The 14,665-nt window shown below is 40.9% G+C and overlaps 1 protein-coding gene across 1 annotated transcript in view; it reads left to right on the forward strand.

Annotated features, from left to right (window-relative positions):
- gmds (GDP-mannose 4,6-dehydratase) overlaps positions 1–14,665 on the forward strand; it is a 180,878-nt gene that overhangs the window by 39,582 nt on the left and 126,631 nt on the right. The window contains exons 5-6 of the mRNA XM_061883749.1: positions 5,053–5,245; positions 10,399–10,503. Of these exons, the coding sequence (XP_061739733.1) occupies positions 5,053–5,245; positions 10,399–10,503 (298 nt within the window). The remainder of the gene's footprint in view (positions 1–5,052; positions 5,246–10,398; positions 10,504–14,665) is intronic.

Genomic DNA, 14,665 nt, shown 5'->3' on the forward strand with positions numbered 1-14,665 from the left:
CAGCTACTGTATGGACGGCACAAGCTCAGCTTTTCTCCGGTAAGAACTGACTTTTTAACCACAATTTTCTCACCGAAACCTGCTGGTTGACATTTGGTAGGGATCCCCGTTGGCTTGACCGCGCTCTGATCCATAGGAAAGTTTCACCTCCAGGAAATTTAAACAAGGAATCACCGTGTGTTTGTGTGGATAAAGGCTAAAGCTTCCCAACTCCATCTTTCTACTGTGACTTTTCCAGTATTAATTGAACAAATTGCAAAAGATTCAGCAACACAGATCTCCAAAATACTGTGTAATTATGCCGTTAAAGCAGACAACTTTTAGCTGTGTGTGTGTGCAGCGCTCATATTTCCTTAAAACCCGTGACGTCTTGCGTACACGTCATCATTACACAACGTTTTCAAGACGAAACTCCCGGTAAATTTTAAATTGTTATTTAGTAAACTAAAAAGGCCGTATTGGCATGTGTTGCATTGTTAATATTTCATCATTGATATATAAACTATCAGACTGCGTGGTGGGCAGTAGTGGGTTTCAGTAGGCCTTTAATCAGTCCTATAAGAAGAATACAATGATGAATAGTTTCCTAAAATAGTGCAACTGCTCTTAGCAAATTGGACATTTTTATGTTTAAACAATAGAAATTCAAAATGCTATTCAACCCCCTTTTCACCGCTGCTTCCACATGTTGAATAGAATTATCTCTTGTCCAACACTGTAGGGTCTGTATTTTTTAAAGATTTTCTTCTAATAGGCAAGCCTCTGCTTTTGATGTGCCTGAGAGATGTTGCTCTGGACACTGGTGTACACTTTATCCATGTGCTCCTTTCTTTTTTCCATAAACATCACAAAATTATCTTTGTTAGGGAGTGTTTTGGAAAGCTGTCCAGCAAGCAAAGTTATAATAGACATTTTTTCATGATTTGTCCACTTCATTTCCATGAAATGTGCTGAATATATAGGGAAATTAACAGGCACATCCACAGGAACATATGAGAAAACAGCCTCCCTTCCATATATCATACTTCATGAAGGGCAGTAGGCTGTCGTCGTGGCGTCACGTGGAGTGCAGTCAAAAAGACGCTGTACCTTTTTAGATGAGGCCATATAAGTGCGCATTGGCGTGGTTTGCGAAGGTCATGTGACCAATGAACCATACCAACTGGTCTTAATGTGGACTTATTAATAAATCATGGAGTTGTTAAATAAATATATTTGACACCATTTGATGTTGTGATAGATATAGCATGAAACATTGTCAATTATTATCTAGATGTGTACATTAAGAGTACAAGTTTGTTTTTTCACCCTTTTTCCCTGTCTGTGTCATGCCTGAGGGAGGGACTTTGAGTATTTAAGGGAGGCTGTTCATTCAGTCGGGATAGGAGTAGGTGAGCAGGTTGGTTGTGGAGAGTTGGAGTATAGTGCGAACAGTGATTAGGAATTTTTGAGCAACACATAATTTTTTAATTCCCCGCATTTTGTACTTTATTTTTGTATTTACTTTTCTTTTTCACACATTTTTGCACTGTATATAAGTTTGCATCCTGTTCCCTTGAGTTGGTCCAATAAACATCCCCAACTCGAAATTTGCAACTGAGCCACCATTGTTTGCATGGTTATACAGTGTTTTTTGGAGCAAACCCGCCACATCATCACTGATCTGATAATATATGTTCTGGGCAGCCAGGACTGTAAAAATAACTGAGCACTCCCGTTGTGCAACTTCTAATGCACACTTTGTTTTTTAAGGGAATGCCCCAACCCACTTTGTCAGAATATATTGGTACCCATTAGAAGTTTTGGGCAAGGGTCCTGTCATATGCTAACAGTTTCCAGATGGTAGATACCAGCCATAAAATAGTTTAGCTACAATTGGTAATACGCAATTTGATTACAAGGCAGAAATGTACCTTTTATAGTTTGAAGAAGAGAGGCTTGAGTTGGTGTTTATACTTGCCACATATTGCAACCCAAGACATCATGTGTATCTCCTGAAGTTTTATTAATATTGATAACTTAAATCCAATCCAATCCACTTTATTTATATAGCACATTTAAACAACAATAACGTTTCCAAAGTGCTGCACAGCCATGTTAAAGACAATTGTAAAAAAAATAAATAAAATACATAAATACAATAAAATAAAAAAAGTATATATAAATATATATATATAATGCTCCACCAATGACTGAATAAACACAAAAAATAAATAAATATAAAACCAATAAAAACAATATAAAAACAAATATGATTAAAAACTATTTTAAAGGGTAAAATCAATTAAAACAGTAAAATAGAAATCAAAGTGTATAAAAAACACAGAGGACAACAGAGAACAGAGGACCACACAACTCACGTAGTGTTAAAAGCCAAAGAATAAAAGTGGGTCTTAAGACGAGACTTAAAACACTCCACTGTGGAAGCAGTTTGAACATGGAGCGGCAGAGTGTTCCAGAGCTTAGGGCCGACCACAGAGAAGGCCCTGTCTCCCCTGGTCTTAAGTCTGGTCTTGGGCACCACGAGCTGGAACTGGCTCTCGGACCTCAGAGCGCGCGCTGGAATGTAAATTTGGATGAGGTCCGAGATATATTGAGGTGCCAGTCCATGTAAAGATTTAAAAACAAACAGCAATGTTTTAAAATCAATTCTAAAATGAACAGGGAGTCAGTGCAAACTGAAGAATTGGGGTTATATGCTGGCGTTTCCTGGCCCCTGTTAAAAGTCGTGCTGCCGCGTTCTGGACTAACTGCAACCTGGAGAGAACTTTTTGGCTAATGCCAGCATAAAGTGCATTGCAGTAGTCCAGGCGACTTGAAATAAAAGCATGCACGACTTGTTCAAAAAGGTTAAAAGATAAAAACGGTTTAACCTTTACTAAAAGACGAAGGTGATAAAAACACGATTTTAAAACGCCATGGACTTGTTTGTCGAGTTTAAAATCGCTGTCTATAGTGACGCCAAGGCTGGTGACTTTAGGACGCACATAATTTTGCAATGGTCCCAAGTCAGTGAGGGCCGGACCAAAAACTAAAATTTCCGTTTTTCCCTCACTCATTATTAAAAAATTCTGGGCTAACCAAGCCTTGACGTCGCATAGACAGTTAAGAAGGGGAGTCAGGGGGCCGTGGATTTTTGAAATCGGCATATAAATTTGGCAGTCATCTGCATAAAAGTGATAAAACACTCCATGTTTCTTAAAAATATCTCCAAGAGGGAGGAGATAAAGAGCGAACAGGATGGGGCCTAAAATAGATCCCTGGGGGACACCACAGTAAAGCGGGCCAGAAGAGGAGGTGGCGTCCCCCAGCCTGACAGAGAAGGACCTCTCAGACAGGTAAGATCTGAACCACTCTAACGCAGTACCCCTGACACCCACACAGTCTCTCAGGCGGTTTAAAAGAATTGTGTGGTCGACTTAAAAACACATACCTATTCCTCTATCCACACACATGCCAAACCACTAAAATATTGAGCACATGTTAACTGTTTTGTTTACTCTTCCTAAATGTCCACCGATTGGCGTGGACTTGAGCTCCAGAAAGAGCATTCAGGCCTTGTCTCCCCTCTGATAGCCTTTTGTTGCTCTTTCCGCCGGAAAGCTCCCCATCTACAGACAACATTCATACATAAAATAGTATATGGTGTAACATGGTTGGAACATCCAATACTTACCCTTGAATGTAAAGCTTTTACTGCCAATGAAACGGCAAAACAAGGTTGTTTGCTGTTACACTGTTTGTCACTGCAAACTGCAGTCAATCATAATCACGGACAAAACGTTAACAGGGTTTGGCCTTGACATGTTAAAATGTATTCAGGGACATTCACCACCTCTTTTCATAAGATTTAGGTGACTGTATGTTCATATTTAGGCCTACATCTATAATTCGGACCATGAATACTTTGTAATGTAGACAATTGTGTACCCAATTATAATTTTTTGAGTCATTGCATATATGGTTGGAATGGGAAGAACTGTGGGTACTCATACCTTTTTGTGATCTCCGAATTAGGGCAGTCGTTCTCAAATGGGGGTACGTGTACCCCTGAGGGTACTTGAACGTTTGCCAAGGGGTACGTGATTTTTTTCTTAAAAACATTCTAAAAATAGCAACAATTCAAAAATCCTTCATAAATATATTTGTTGAATAATACTTCAACAAAATATGAATGTAAGTTCATAAACTGAAAAGAAATGCAACAATTCAATATTCAGTGTTGACAGCTAGATTTTTGTAGACATGTCCCATAAATATTGATGTTAAAGATTTCTTTTTTGTGAAGAAATGTTTAGAATTAAGTTTATTGCAATCCCCAAAGAGGGCACTTCAAGTTGATGATTACTTCCATGTTTAGAAATGTTTATTTATAATTGAATCACTAGTTTATTTTTCAACAAGTTTTTAGTTATTTTATATCTTTTTTTCCAAATAGTTCAAGAAAGACCACTACAAATGAGCAATATTTTGCACTGTTTAATAAATCAGAAACTGATGACATAGTGCTGTATTTTACTTCTTTATCTCTTTTTTTCCAACCAAAAATGCTCTGCTCTGATTAGGGGGTACTTGAATTAAAAAATAATATTCACAGGGGGTACATCACTGAAAAAAGGTTGAGAACCACTGGTCTAGGGTGTACCCTTCCTTCTGCTAGAATTCAGCTGGGATAGGCTCCAGCACCTCTGCAACCCAGAACGGGATAAACGGTAGAAATTGGTTGGATGGATCGATTATGAATTTTGCTGTTGACGTCCTTGTTAAAAACTGCAGGTTGTGGGAAATGTATTAAAACAGTCGAACTGTAGAGAAGGTCAAACTAAGTACACCTGTCAACGATGTGTGCAATTCTGGTTCATCCTGAAATTTCTCCCTCAAGCTGAATATCCCAAACATTTTTTGAGGAGTATATTTCTATGATACAAGTACTATACAATAGATAGAGTTACTGCCATTAAATAGAAATTATGATATTAATAGTATTCACATTACATTGTTTTTTTTTTCAATTTAGTCAAACATTAAGCCTTGTTTTTGTCTCCTTGATAGATCTCCTTTGAATTGGCTGAGTACACTGCAAATGTGGATGGCGTGGGCACACTTCGTCTTTTGGATGCTATAAAGACGTGCGGTCTGACCAATAGTGTCAGGTTTTATCAGGCCTCCACCAGTGAATTGTACGGCAAAGTTCAGGAGATCCCACAGAAGGAAACCACACCGTTTTATCCTCGCTCACCCTACGGTACTGTACTCATGTTCAATGTAGATTGTCTATTGTTTTATATTTTTACTGTTCAGCGAGTTCAGAAACAATTCAGCAAACACTGTTTTAAAAAAAATAAAAAATAAAAATGGGTGTGGTTAGGGTAGAGAAAGAGAGAGAGCAGGAGAAAAGAGGTAGGCTTTAGGGTTCAGGCAGCTTTTTAGCTCTCCACAAACCCTGATGTTAAATGTCTATCTAAAGACTGGTGTGGTTCTTTCCTGAACAAAGACATATTTGTATCCACACCATCCAACACTCGTTTTCAGAATGTTGATGCACACGCTCACACAGTGCGCGTGCATGCACACGCACACACACACACACACACACACACACACACACACACACACACACACACACACACACACACACACACACACACACACAGAGTCCATGAGCCAAGACCTCATAATTGGCCCCCCAGCAATTGAACAGGGGGGCAATTTCTAGTTAGTTTTTTTGACTTGGTAGACATCTCCAGTGAACAGTTTGGCATGCTAACCAGTGCAAAAATGTAGCTTAGTATTGTGCTTTGTGTGTTGAATAGGTGGACCGGTTAAGTGAAAGCTTGAAAACTCTGTATAGTGCTTGTCCGGCATTTTTTTGTTTGTTGACCACTAATAGTGCCAAATCTATTCAAGAACGTTTTTCCCTTTTATCAAGTCCTTACTTGTTCAGGCTGTACCATGCCTACCACCCGAATGCAGCTGAGATAGGCTCCAGCGAACCCAAAAGGGACAAGCAGGAGAAAAATGGATGGATGGATGGATGGATCAAGTCCTTACCATAATAACAATACAATCTCCTCAGGAATATGGGAATGGAAAGATGCTAAAACTGAAAACGTACACTAGAAATCCATTTTTCAAGTGTTTTACATTTCATGCAATAACAAAAACGAACAACAATAACATCTGCTTTATACACATAACATAAATAAAATAGCTTGTTTCTTCTGTCACAAATAAGGTGGAGCACACTGCCAGTGCAGTATTTTCAGTCTTGCATGTTACGACAAACATCAGACCTCCATTTCAGTCTTCAGTACCAGAGTCAGCCAGGTCTGTATCTATGATCATGTCATGTTGATCGAAACTGGACTGTTTGTTTTGTCTTAGAAACCGTTTCGCCTCTCATCCAAACAGGTTTCATTAATTTAGGCTTATAGATTTAGATTGGTGAGATAGAATAGAAGAAGAGAAAGCTTTTATTATCCTTATACATAGTATAACGACATTTGGAGAGCAGATCCTTAGTGCAGACATAAATAGCACAACTAAAAGTATACATACACAGTATAAAACAGCATAACAACACAGAAAGGTAACCAGAGAAGAGGTAGTGTGAGTCTCAAGGATCAGTGCAAAAAAAAGGTTTCCATTGGTGCAAATGTTTATTAAGTATAGGGACTGCTTTGGGGACGAAGCTGTCCCTGAGTTTGTTTGTTTTGTCCCGTATGGACTTGAATTGTCTACCGGAGGGCAACAGATTAACAAGAAGGGAGCCATGGTTGGTGGAGATGTTTCTGTCCCTGCTGGGACAATGGGAGTCAAGTCAAAGAGGGCAAGGAGATTTTTTGTGCAGTTTTTGCCACCCTCTGCAGTCTGTTCTTGTCGGTCTCCGTGTAACTGGAGTGCCACACTGTTACTGCGTAGCAAGTTCTGAGCACCCTTAGGAAATATAACCGCGACTGCGCCTTCTTGACCAACGCTGTGGTGTTTGTTGGCCAGAAATATGGACACCTAGGAATTAGAAGGACTGTACTTGCTCCACGCATTCACCATTAATGTACAGTTGTGATCAAAATTATTCAACCCCCACACAATTTTGGTGTTTTAGCAAGTTGGACATTTATTCCGTATTTTGTTTATAGTCATATTAAATAAAGATGCATTATATAGACAAATGCAACTTGAATTACAACATTATATTTTGTAACATACGAAACAGTATCATTTCTCTTAATATCTCATAGACAAAATTATTCAACCCCTTGAAGATCATAACTCTTAAGAACAGAATTTGAATAAGGTCTTTTCAATCAGGTGTTAAAAACACCTGTAGATGTGATTAGAACCATAACGAGCAACAATTAAACTGATTGAAAAAGACTGACGCTTAGCTTCTTGTAGATGGTCAATGGTGTATTTGCAACATGGTGAAGTCCAGGGAGTGGTCAAAGAAGTCAAGAGAGGAGGTAATTTCTCTTCATAAGAAAGGATATGGATATAAGAAGATAGCAAAGACTTTACACATTCCAAGAGACACAATTGGGAGCATAATTCGCAAGTTTAAAGCTAAAGGCACAGTGGAAACACTACCTGGGCGTGATAGAAAGAGGATGCTGTGTGCGTACAGTGGTGAAAAACCCCCGGGTAACAGCTGAGGATCTACAACAGGACAGTGCAGAGGGGGGGACGCAGTTTTTGTCCCAGACAATAAGGCGCACACTACGAGATGAAGGCCTCCATGCCAGAACTCCCAGGCGCACACCACTTCTGACTACCAGACACAAGAAAAATACACTCCAGTATGCCAAAAATCGTCCGGACAAACCCCAAAGGTTTTGGGAAACTGTTCTATGGAGTGATGAGACAAAACTGGAACTCTTTGGGCCTATGAATCAACCTTATGTCTGGAGGAGAAAAAATGAAGCTTACAAAGAGAAGAACACCTGTCCAACTGTTAAGCATGGTGGGGGGTCAATCATGCTCTGGGGTTGTTTCTCTGCCTCAGGTACCGGGAATCTCCAGCACTGTCTAGGCATTATGAATTCTATTTCCTACCAGGATATATTAGCTGCAAATGTCATGAAGTCAGTGACGAAGCTGAGGCTTGGGAGACATTGAACCTTCCAACAAGACAACGATCCCAAGCATACCTCCAAATCAACATCAGAGTGGTTGCAGAAGAAGGGCTGGAAGACTCTGGAGTGGCCTTCACAGTCGCCAGACCTAGATCCTATAGAAAACCTGTGGTTGGACTTGAAGAAGGCAGTTGCAGCACGCAAACCCAAGAATATGAATGAACTGGAGGCCTTTTTCCCAAGAGGAATGGGCTAAAATACCTGTAGATCGTTGCAAGAAGGGTGTTCTACTAAGTACTAAAGATGCATGTAACTAAGGAGTTGAATAATTTTGTGAATGAGATATTAAGAAAAATGTCCTTTTTTGGTATGTTGTAAAATACAGTGTTACAATTTAAGTTGCATTTGTCTATTTGACACATTTTTATTTGATATGACAATATGGAATAAATGTCCAACTTGCTAAAACACCAAAATTGTGTAAGGGTTGAATAATTTTGATCACAACTGTACAATGAGGCCTGGGCAGCTTGGTTTCGCCTGAAGTCCAAGATGAGTTCTTCTGTCTTGGAGATGTCCATCCATCCATCCATCCATCCATTTCCTACTGCTTATTCCCTTTGGTGCTGGTGCCTATCTCAGCTACAATTGGGCGGAAGCTGGGGTACAGCCTGGACCAGTCGCCACCTCATCGCAGGGCCGTCTTGGAGATGTTAAGTGCCAAATTGTTCGACTCACACCACTCACCCAGTTTCAGGACCTCATCTCTGCAGGCTGCCTTATTTCCCCCTGTAATCATCCCACCACCGTTGTCTCCAGCAAATTTGACGATGATGTTCCCTTGGTGGGTGGGATTGATGTCAGATATGTATATTTCCTAAGTTACTACTTACGTATACAATACTAAACGCTCTAACTCCATCCTATCTTGCTGATTGTATTGTACCATATGTCCTGGCCAGAAATCTGAGTTCTAATTACTTCGACTTATTAGTGATTCCCAGAGCCCAAAAATGTCTGCGGGCTTTAGAGTGTTTTGTATTCGGGCTCCAGTACTCTGGAATGCCCTACCGGTAACAGTTGGAGATGCTACCTCAGTAGAAGTATTTAAGTCCCATCTTAAAACTCATTTGTATAATCTAGCCTTTAAAAACACCTCTTTTTTTAGACCAGTTGATCTGCTGTCTTTCTTTTTTTTGCTCTGCCCGCCTCTCCTGCATGGAGAAGTTATCAGATGACCATGGATCAGCCTCCACGGATGAAGCCCTAGCGGTTCGAAGTCAGGACCCAGGATGGACCACTGCTCTTTGCATCAGTTGGTGATTGGTCTATTCAAGATGATCCCACGGTGGTCTCCAAAGGGACTTGACTTTCACATGAAGTCGGGACCTGGTGTGGACCACTCGTTATGCATCAGTTGGTGACGTCTTTGCGCCTCGACGTGTCTACATGCAAGAGGATCCTCTGCTGGCCCCGCTGTGGACTGGACTCTCACATTATTAACTCTATCCACTCTGCATCCATTGCACTGGTCACCCTGGGGGGGATCCCCACATCTGCGGTCCCTTCCAAGGTTTTTCATTGTTCCCATTGGGTTGAATTTTTTTCTTGCCCTGATGTGGGACTGAACCGAGGATGTCGTTGTGGCTTGTGCAGTCCTTTGAGACATTTGTGATTAAGGGCTATATAAGTAAACTTTGATTGATTAATTAACCTGGAGGAAATTGTGGGCCACGAAAGGACAAAGTTTGAGCTTGAGATTGCCAGCGCATAGCCACCAAGTCTGTATCCGAGGCAGCTGAGAGAAGCACCCGATGGCTTTGGATGAAGAGGAACGATCCCTGCTTTACCCCTAAATTGCAAACCAGGAGGTATGCGGTTAGCTTTGGTACCCAGGGAATTGAATGCCTCATGAACAATTTGGCATAACTCAGGGCTGATCACCCTGATGCCTATAGTGAGGGTGCATAGTTATAAATGGGCCAACATATCTTCTGAGCCAAATGTATCCCGCTGGCCATGTTCCAAATTTAAATTCCTAAACTCAACCTACCCAGGAAGTTTCCACTTAACTATTCACTAATTAACTTTTGTCCGTGCTTGCACAAGGGCTAGCAACATCTTTTCCCGTGTTTTCAAAATGTTCTTCTGCCAAATAAACGCATGAACACCTTGATTTATTCTACTATTGTTTTTTTGGATATACAAATAATTGTATGTCCTTATATACTGAAATGATTAGCTCTCTAAATGCAAGTCTGATGTACAGTTACATATTATACATACATACATGTAAAGTAAAACAAAAAATTTATGTATCTTTAAGGTGCTGCTAAATTGTATGCCTACTGGATTGTGGTGAACTTCAGAGAGGCCTACAACATGTTTGCCGTCAACGGGATCCTCTTTAACCATGAGAGTCCAAGGAGAGGTAAGAGCCTTCTTGCAGTCGTTACATTGTTTTTTTTTGTATGAAATGATTTTAGGCCCCGTTTACACTAAGTGTATCCAGGGTAAATCCCACCAAACCTTATCCTTGTTCACACACACACACAATTGTCGTTTAAGACCCCTCTGTCAGCCAGCGCAACGCGACCTACTACGCATGCGCGGAAACTGCTCACGTCATGGTTACTTCCAGTGTTGCTTTGTGTGCAAGTTGTTACATTTAACTTATCTTAACAATATCCAGTGTTGTGGTATTTTATTGAACTATAATCCAGTGTGCTGTTGGGCCATATTGTAGTGAATCACACCTGAGCCATCATAAATTAATCAAATCTTTTTTGGACAAGAAAGTACACAATGTGACAAAGAGTATTTGGATTAGATTAGATAGTACTTTATTTATTCCGTCAGGAGAGTTCCTTCAGGAAAATTAAAATTTTCAGCACAATCCCATTCAAGTTTAGACAAACATTACAGGGAGACAGAACAGGATCGCTGACGGGTCTGCCGGCTTCCAGCGCCCCTTACAAAAAAGATGAGATACAGGTAAACAAGGGGGGGGGGGGGAATGGAAGTTAAAAAAAAAATAGAAGATTAAAATAAAATAAAAAAATCGATCTTAGCCTGGGCCCTGGAGAGGAGGTGCAGGCTGAGGCCAAGGGAAAAAACAACAACTCATAGCCATAGTACACATCCCTCTTCCATGTGTGTAAGAGGGAAACATCAAACATCAAAGAACACAGAGGACATTAAAGACATTAAAGCAGCAGATACAACCAGACACTTCTACATACAGCTATGAATAAAAAGTAAAAGAAACATATCCACTGTGGTGACCTCTGCGGTGTTCCACGCCATCGTCCGCTGGGGTGGAGGGAGCATGGCCAGAGACAGAAGCAGACCCAACAAAGCAACCAAGACAGCCGACTCCACTCTCGGCCAATGTCCAGTCCGCATGGATGAGCGAGGATACGTCCAAGGTGACCGAGGTGTCCGACACCTGCTCACCCAGCCAAGACACCGCGAAGCCTCTCCGTCCCAGCGCTCAGTGCTAGCTCCGCAGCCCTGTCCCCCTCATCCCCATCTCCTCCAGTCCCTCCAAACTCTGCAGTCCTGTCCCCTCATCTGCATCTCCGCCAGTCCCTCCAAAGCGACTCCGGCGTGGCAGACACCCAGCAGCTGGTCTCCATGGCCAAAAAGGCTCCCGGGAGGCAGATCCAGAAGTTCACAAAAAAAGCACCACAGAGGTCACGAAAGTGGCACCCCTTGTCACACAGTCCCAAAGGGTCCCGGACCAAAAGGCAAAAAAATATAATAAGACATGAAAACAAGAGGGAAACACAAAAGGATGACACAAGAGCACAGAGCTCCTGCCTACAGCAGCCACTACAGCAGCGCCATCTTGGAAAAAAAAAAAAAAAATCAAACAATCTGACAACAATCAAATGACAGTCACTGACCAGATATCTAGATCTGGTCACTCTCTTGACCAGATCTAGATATGTGGTCAGGACACTCCTCACTCTTTTGCCTTCACCTTCATTGTCCATTCGTTTTTGGTGACTTTATATACTCTGGACATAGACGTTGAGTCCGTGATACATGGCGGACAATAACTGATACCGTCTGCTTTGCCAGTCCAAATGCATTCGCTGCTTTCCATAGTCTTCCCTCGACGGCCAGGTAATACAAAGCACACGCTACCTTTTTATCACATCCACGGGAGCCTGCATTCTCGTTGACTCTCCTTTGACAAACGAACAAAGTTTTTCGGTAAGTAGAATCACAGCTGACCTCAACATTCTTAAGTTTTCTTGCCGTCTGAGAAGTGTTGTATTCGAAATAGCTGCAATCGCTTTTTCTTTAGGTATTCATGTGTGATTTCCACAAGCGTTTGTACATGTAGAGGAAGGAGAAACACAGGCATGTCTGGATGACTCTCGTCCATATTTCCAGTGGTTAGCTCCGAGTTACGAAACCGCTTTATTATGAAGCTGGCTGTGGCGCATTCTTTCCGACATCACTTCCTTTGTGGGGCGCGGTCTTTCTGGCTTCACTTCCTCTCTGAACTCACTTTGTAAACGACCAATAAGTCCATACAAAGCTAAGAGCCGGAGATTCAAGAATTACACGCCACACTTACTCGTGTAAAAATTTGTCCGAAGAAGGGCAACCTTAAACCATGGTTTAGTGTGGCTGAAACGGGTCTTAGGCTAAATAATTATTCGTTTAAGGGGTTATCCAGCTTAGTGTAGACATAGCCTTAGTTTTAATACCGATATTAATAATAGTGGTGGACGATAAACTGGTGTTGTCACTGTAACCGTTATATGTAACCACAAGATGGGTTTTGCAATACTCTAATTACCCTTGTAAAAGCATTGTTACACATAATTTGGGCAAAGTGATTGCACGTAGGAGATTTATTGCTCCCAACACAGTAAGATCAAGTTTTTACTTTGCAGTAGCCATTCTTTCATGCAAACATGCATATTCCAATTATGCTGAGGCAGTGATGTTGCTTTATAGAGGAAGAACATATTGAACCCACATGTAGAAAGCTAATGAACACCGAAATAGCAAAACACAGCTGAGTAGCCACTGTCATCAGCTACTTAATGAGCAAAGTTTCACAACTAAATAGAGAGATTGATTTAAAATGTAAGTGGGAATGTTGTCTGTCCATAAGTGTTGGCCCTTTGATGAGGTGGCGGCATGTCCAGGGTGACCACCGCCTTCCGCCCGAATGTAGCTGAGATAAGCTTCAGCACCCCCCGTGATCCCCAAAGGGACAAGCGGTAGAAAATGGATGGATGGATGGATGGGTGTAGAAAAATTGTTGCCATAAAAAGGTAATACCTCCTCCTTTATTGGAAGGGAATAAGCAGTAGAAAATGGATGGATGGATTATAAACAAATTCTAGGAAGAAAATACAGTTGGACATCTGCCACGTGCAAGGTTTTATAGCCACTGCTAATTTCTGGACAAGCTGCGCCACTGAGCCAGAAATCATCTTCTCAAAACACTACTATTTTATAATTGCTGAAGTCTGCACAGCACATTCCTCCAATACTTATTTTGCCTATGTGGAGACTAGTTTTGAAGACAGGTGGAACATTTACACTAAATTTCCCGAAAATTCTGTTAAATTTCCATGGGAAGTTAAAGCTGCTGTATGTCACAGTTAGGCAGATTCTTAAGGGCGCTCACATTCGATCATTTCGACTGATTCTCTTCCAATTTCAAACCTTCAGGATACAAATAAGTTAGGCAGATTCTTAAGGGCGCTCACATTCGATCATTTTGACTGATTCTCTTCCAATTTCAAACCTTCAGGATACAAATATGCCCAGAGGGGACTGCATTTGCATTGCAGTTTTTGCAGATTAAAAGCGATGTTTCTAAAATTTTGACAAAGTACATTGCAGCCGCTGCCTTTGCCATGATTGTCAATAGAAGACAAAGGCAGTGGGTGATGGCTCAAAGGCAGTCTCCTTACATATGGCAGCGGCTCTGAATAAGGGTTTTTGGTAGAGAATTGTTGAATTCACAGACTAAACGTGGATTCCGGGGCCCCCTCGACATTGTTCAAGCTTGTGGGTCTCTCCGAGCCTGGGGCTCGACCTCCTTTGTCGGGAAGGGACCTGTGATGCGCCATCAATCATAAGCAAGACCAAGACGACCCTTCTGACCTTGTTGTCCCCGCCGGTTTGGTTTTTAAATGCCCTGTAAATGTGAAACAAAGTGTTTTTATCATGCTTTTGCAAAACATTTCATTATCAAAAAGACAGGAAAAACCACCTCATAAGACGATAAATAATTTTTAGCGATATTTGAGGGTTTTTTTTCAAAATATGGGTGTTTCCATTACCAGTTAGCAATATTTAGATTGTACTCAATACTAGGAGTAATGGAACCACAGTCATTATCTCTTGTGTGTTTGTATTGAGTCATACAAAAAACAATTTAGAATCTTTTTTTTTTTTTTTTTCAAGAAACCACATCAACCCAATGCTGTCATTGACACTCCTGTGTTTATCAAACACTGGAATAATTTTCAGTTTTTAATCATTAAATATAATTTGCATCTTTATGGGTGACTTACTAACAAGAGTTTTATTAGGTAAAAAATTATGTTTGAAAT

This window comes from Nerophis ophidion, linkage group LG22 (genome assembly GCF_033978795.1).
Source record: "Nerophis ophidion isolate RoL-2023_Sa linkage group LG22, RoL_Noph_v1.0, whole genome shotgun sequence".
In the NCBI taxonomy this organism is placed as follows: Eukaryota; Metazoa; Chordata; class Actinopteri; order Syngnathiformes; family Syngnathidae; genus Nerophis; species Nerophis ophidion.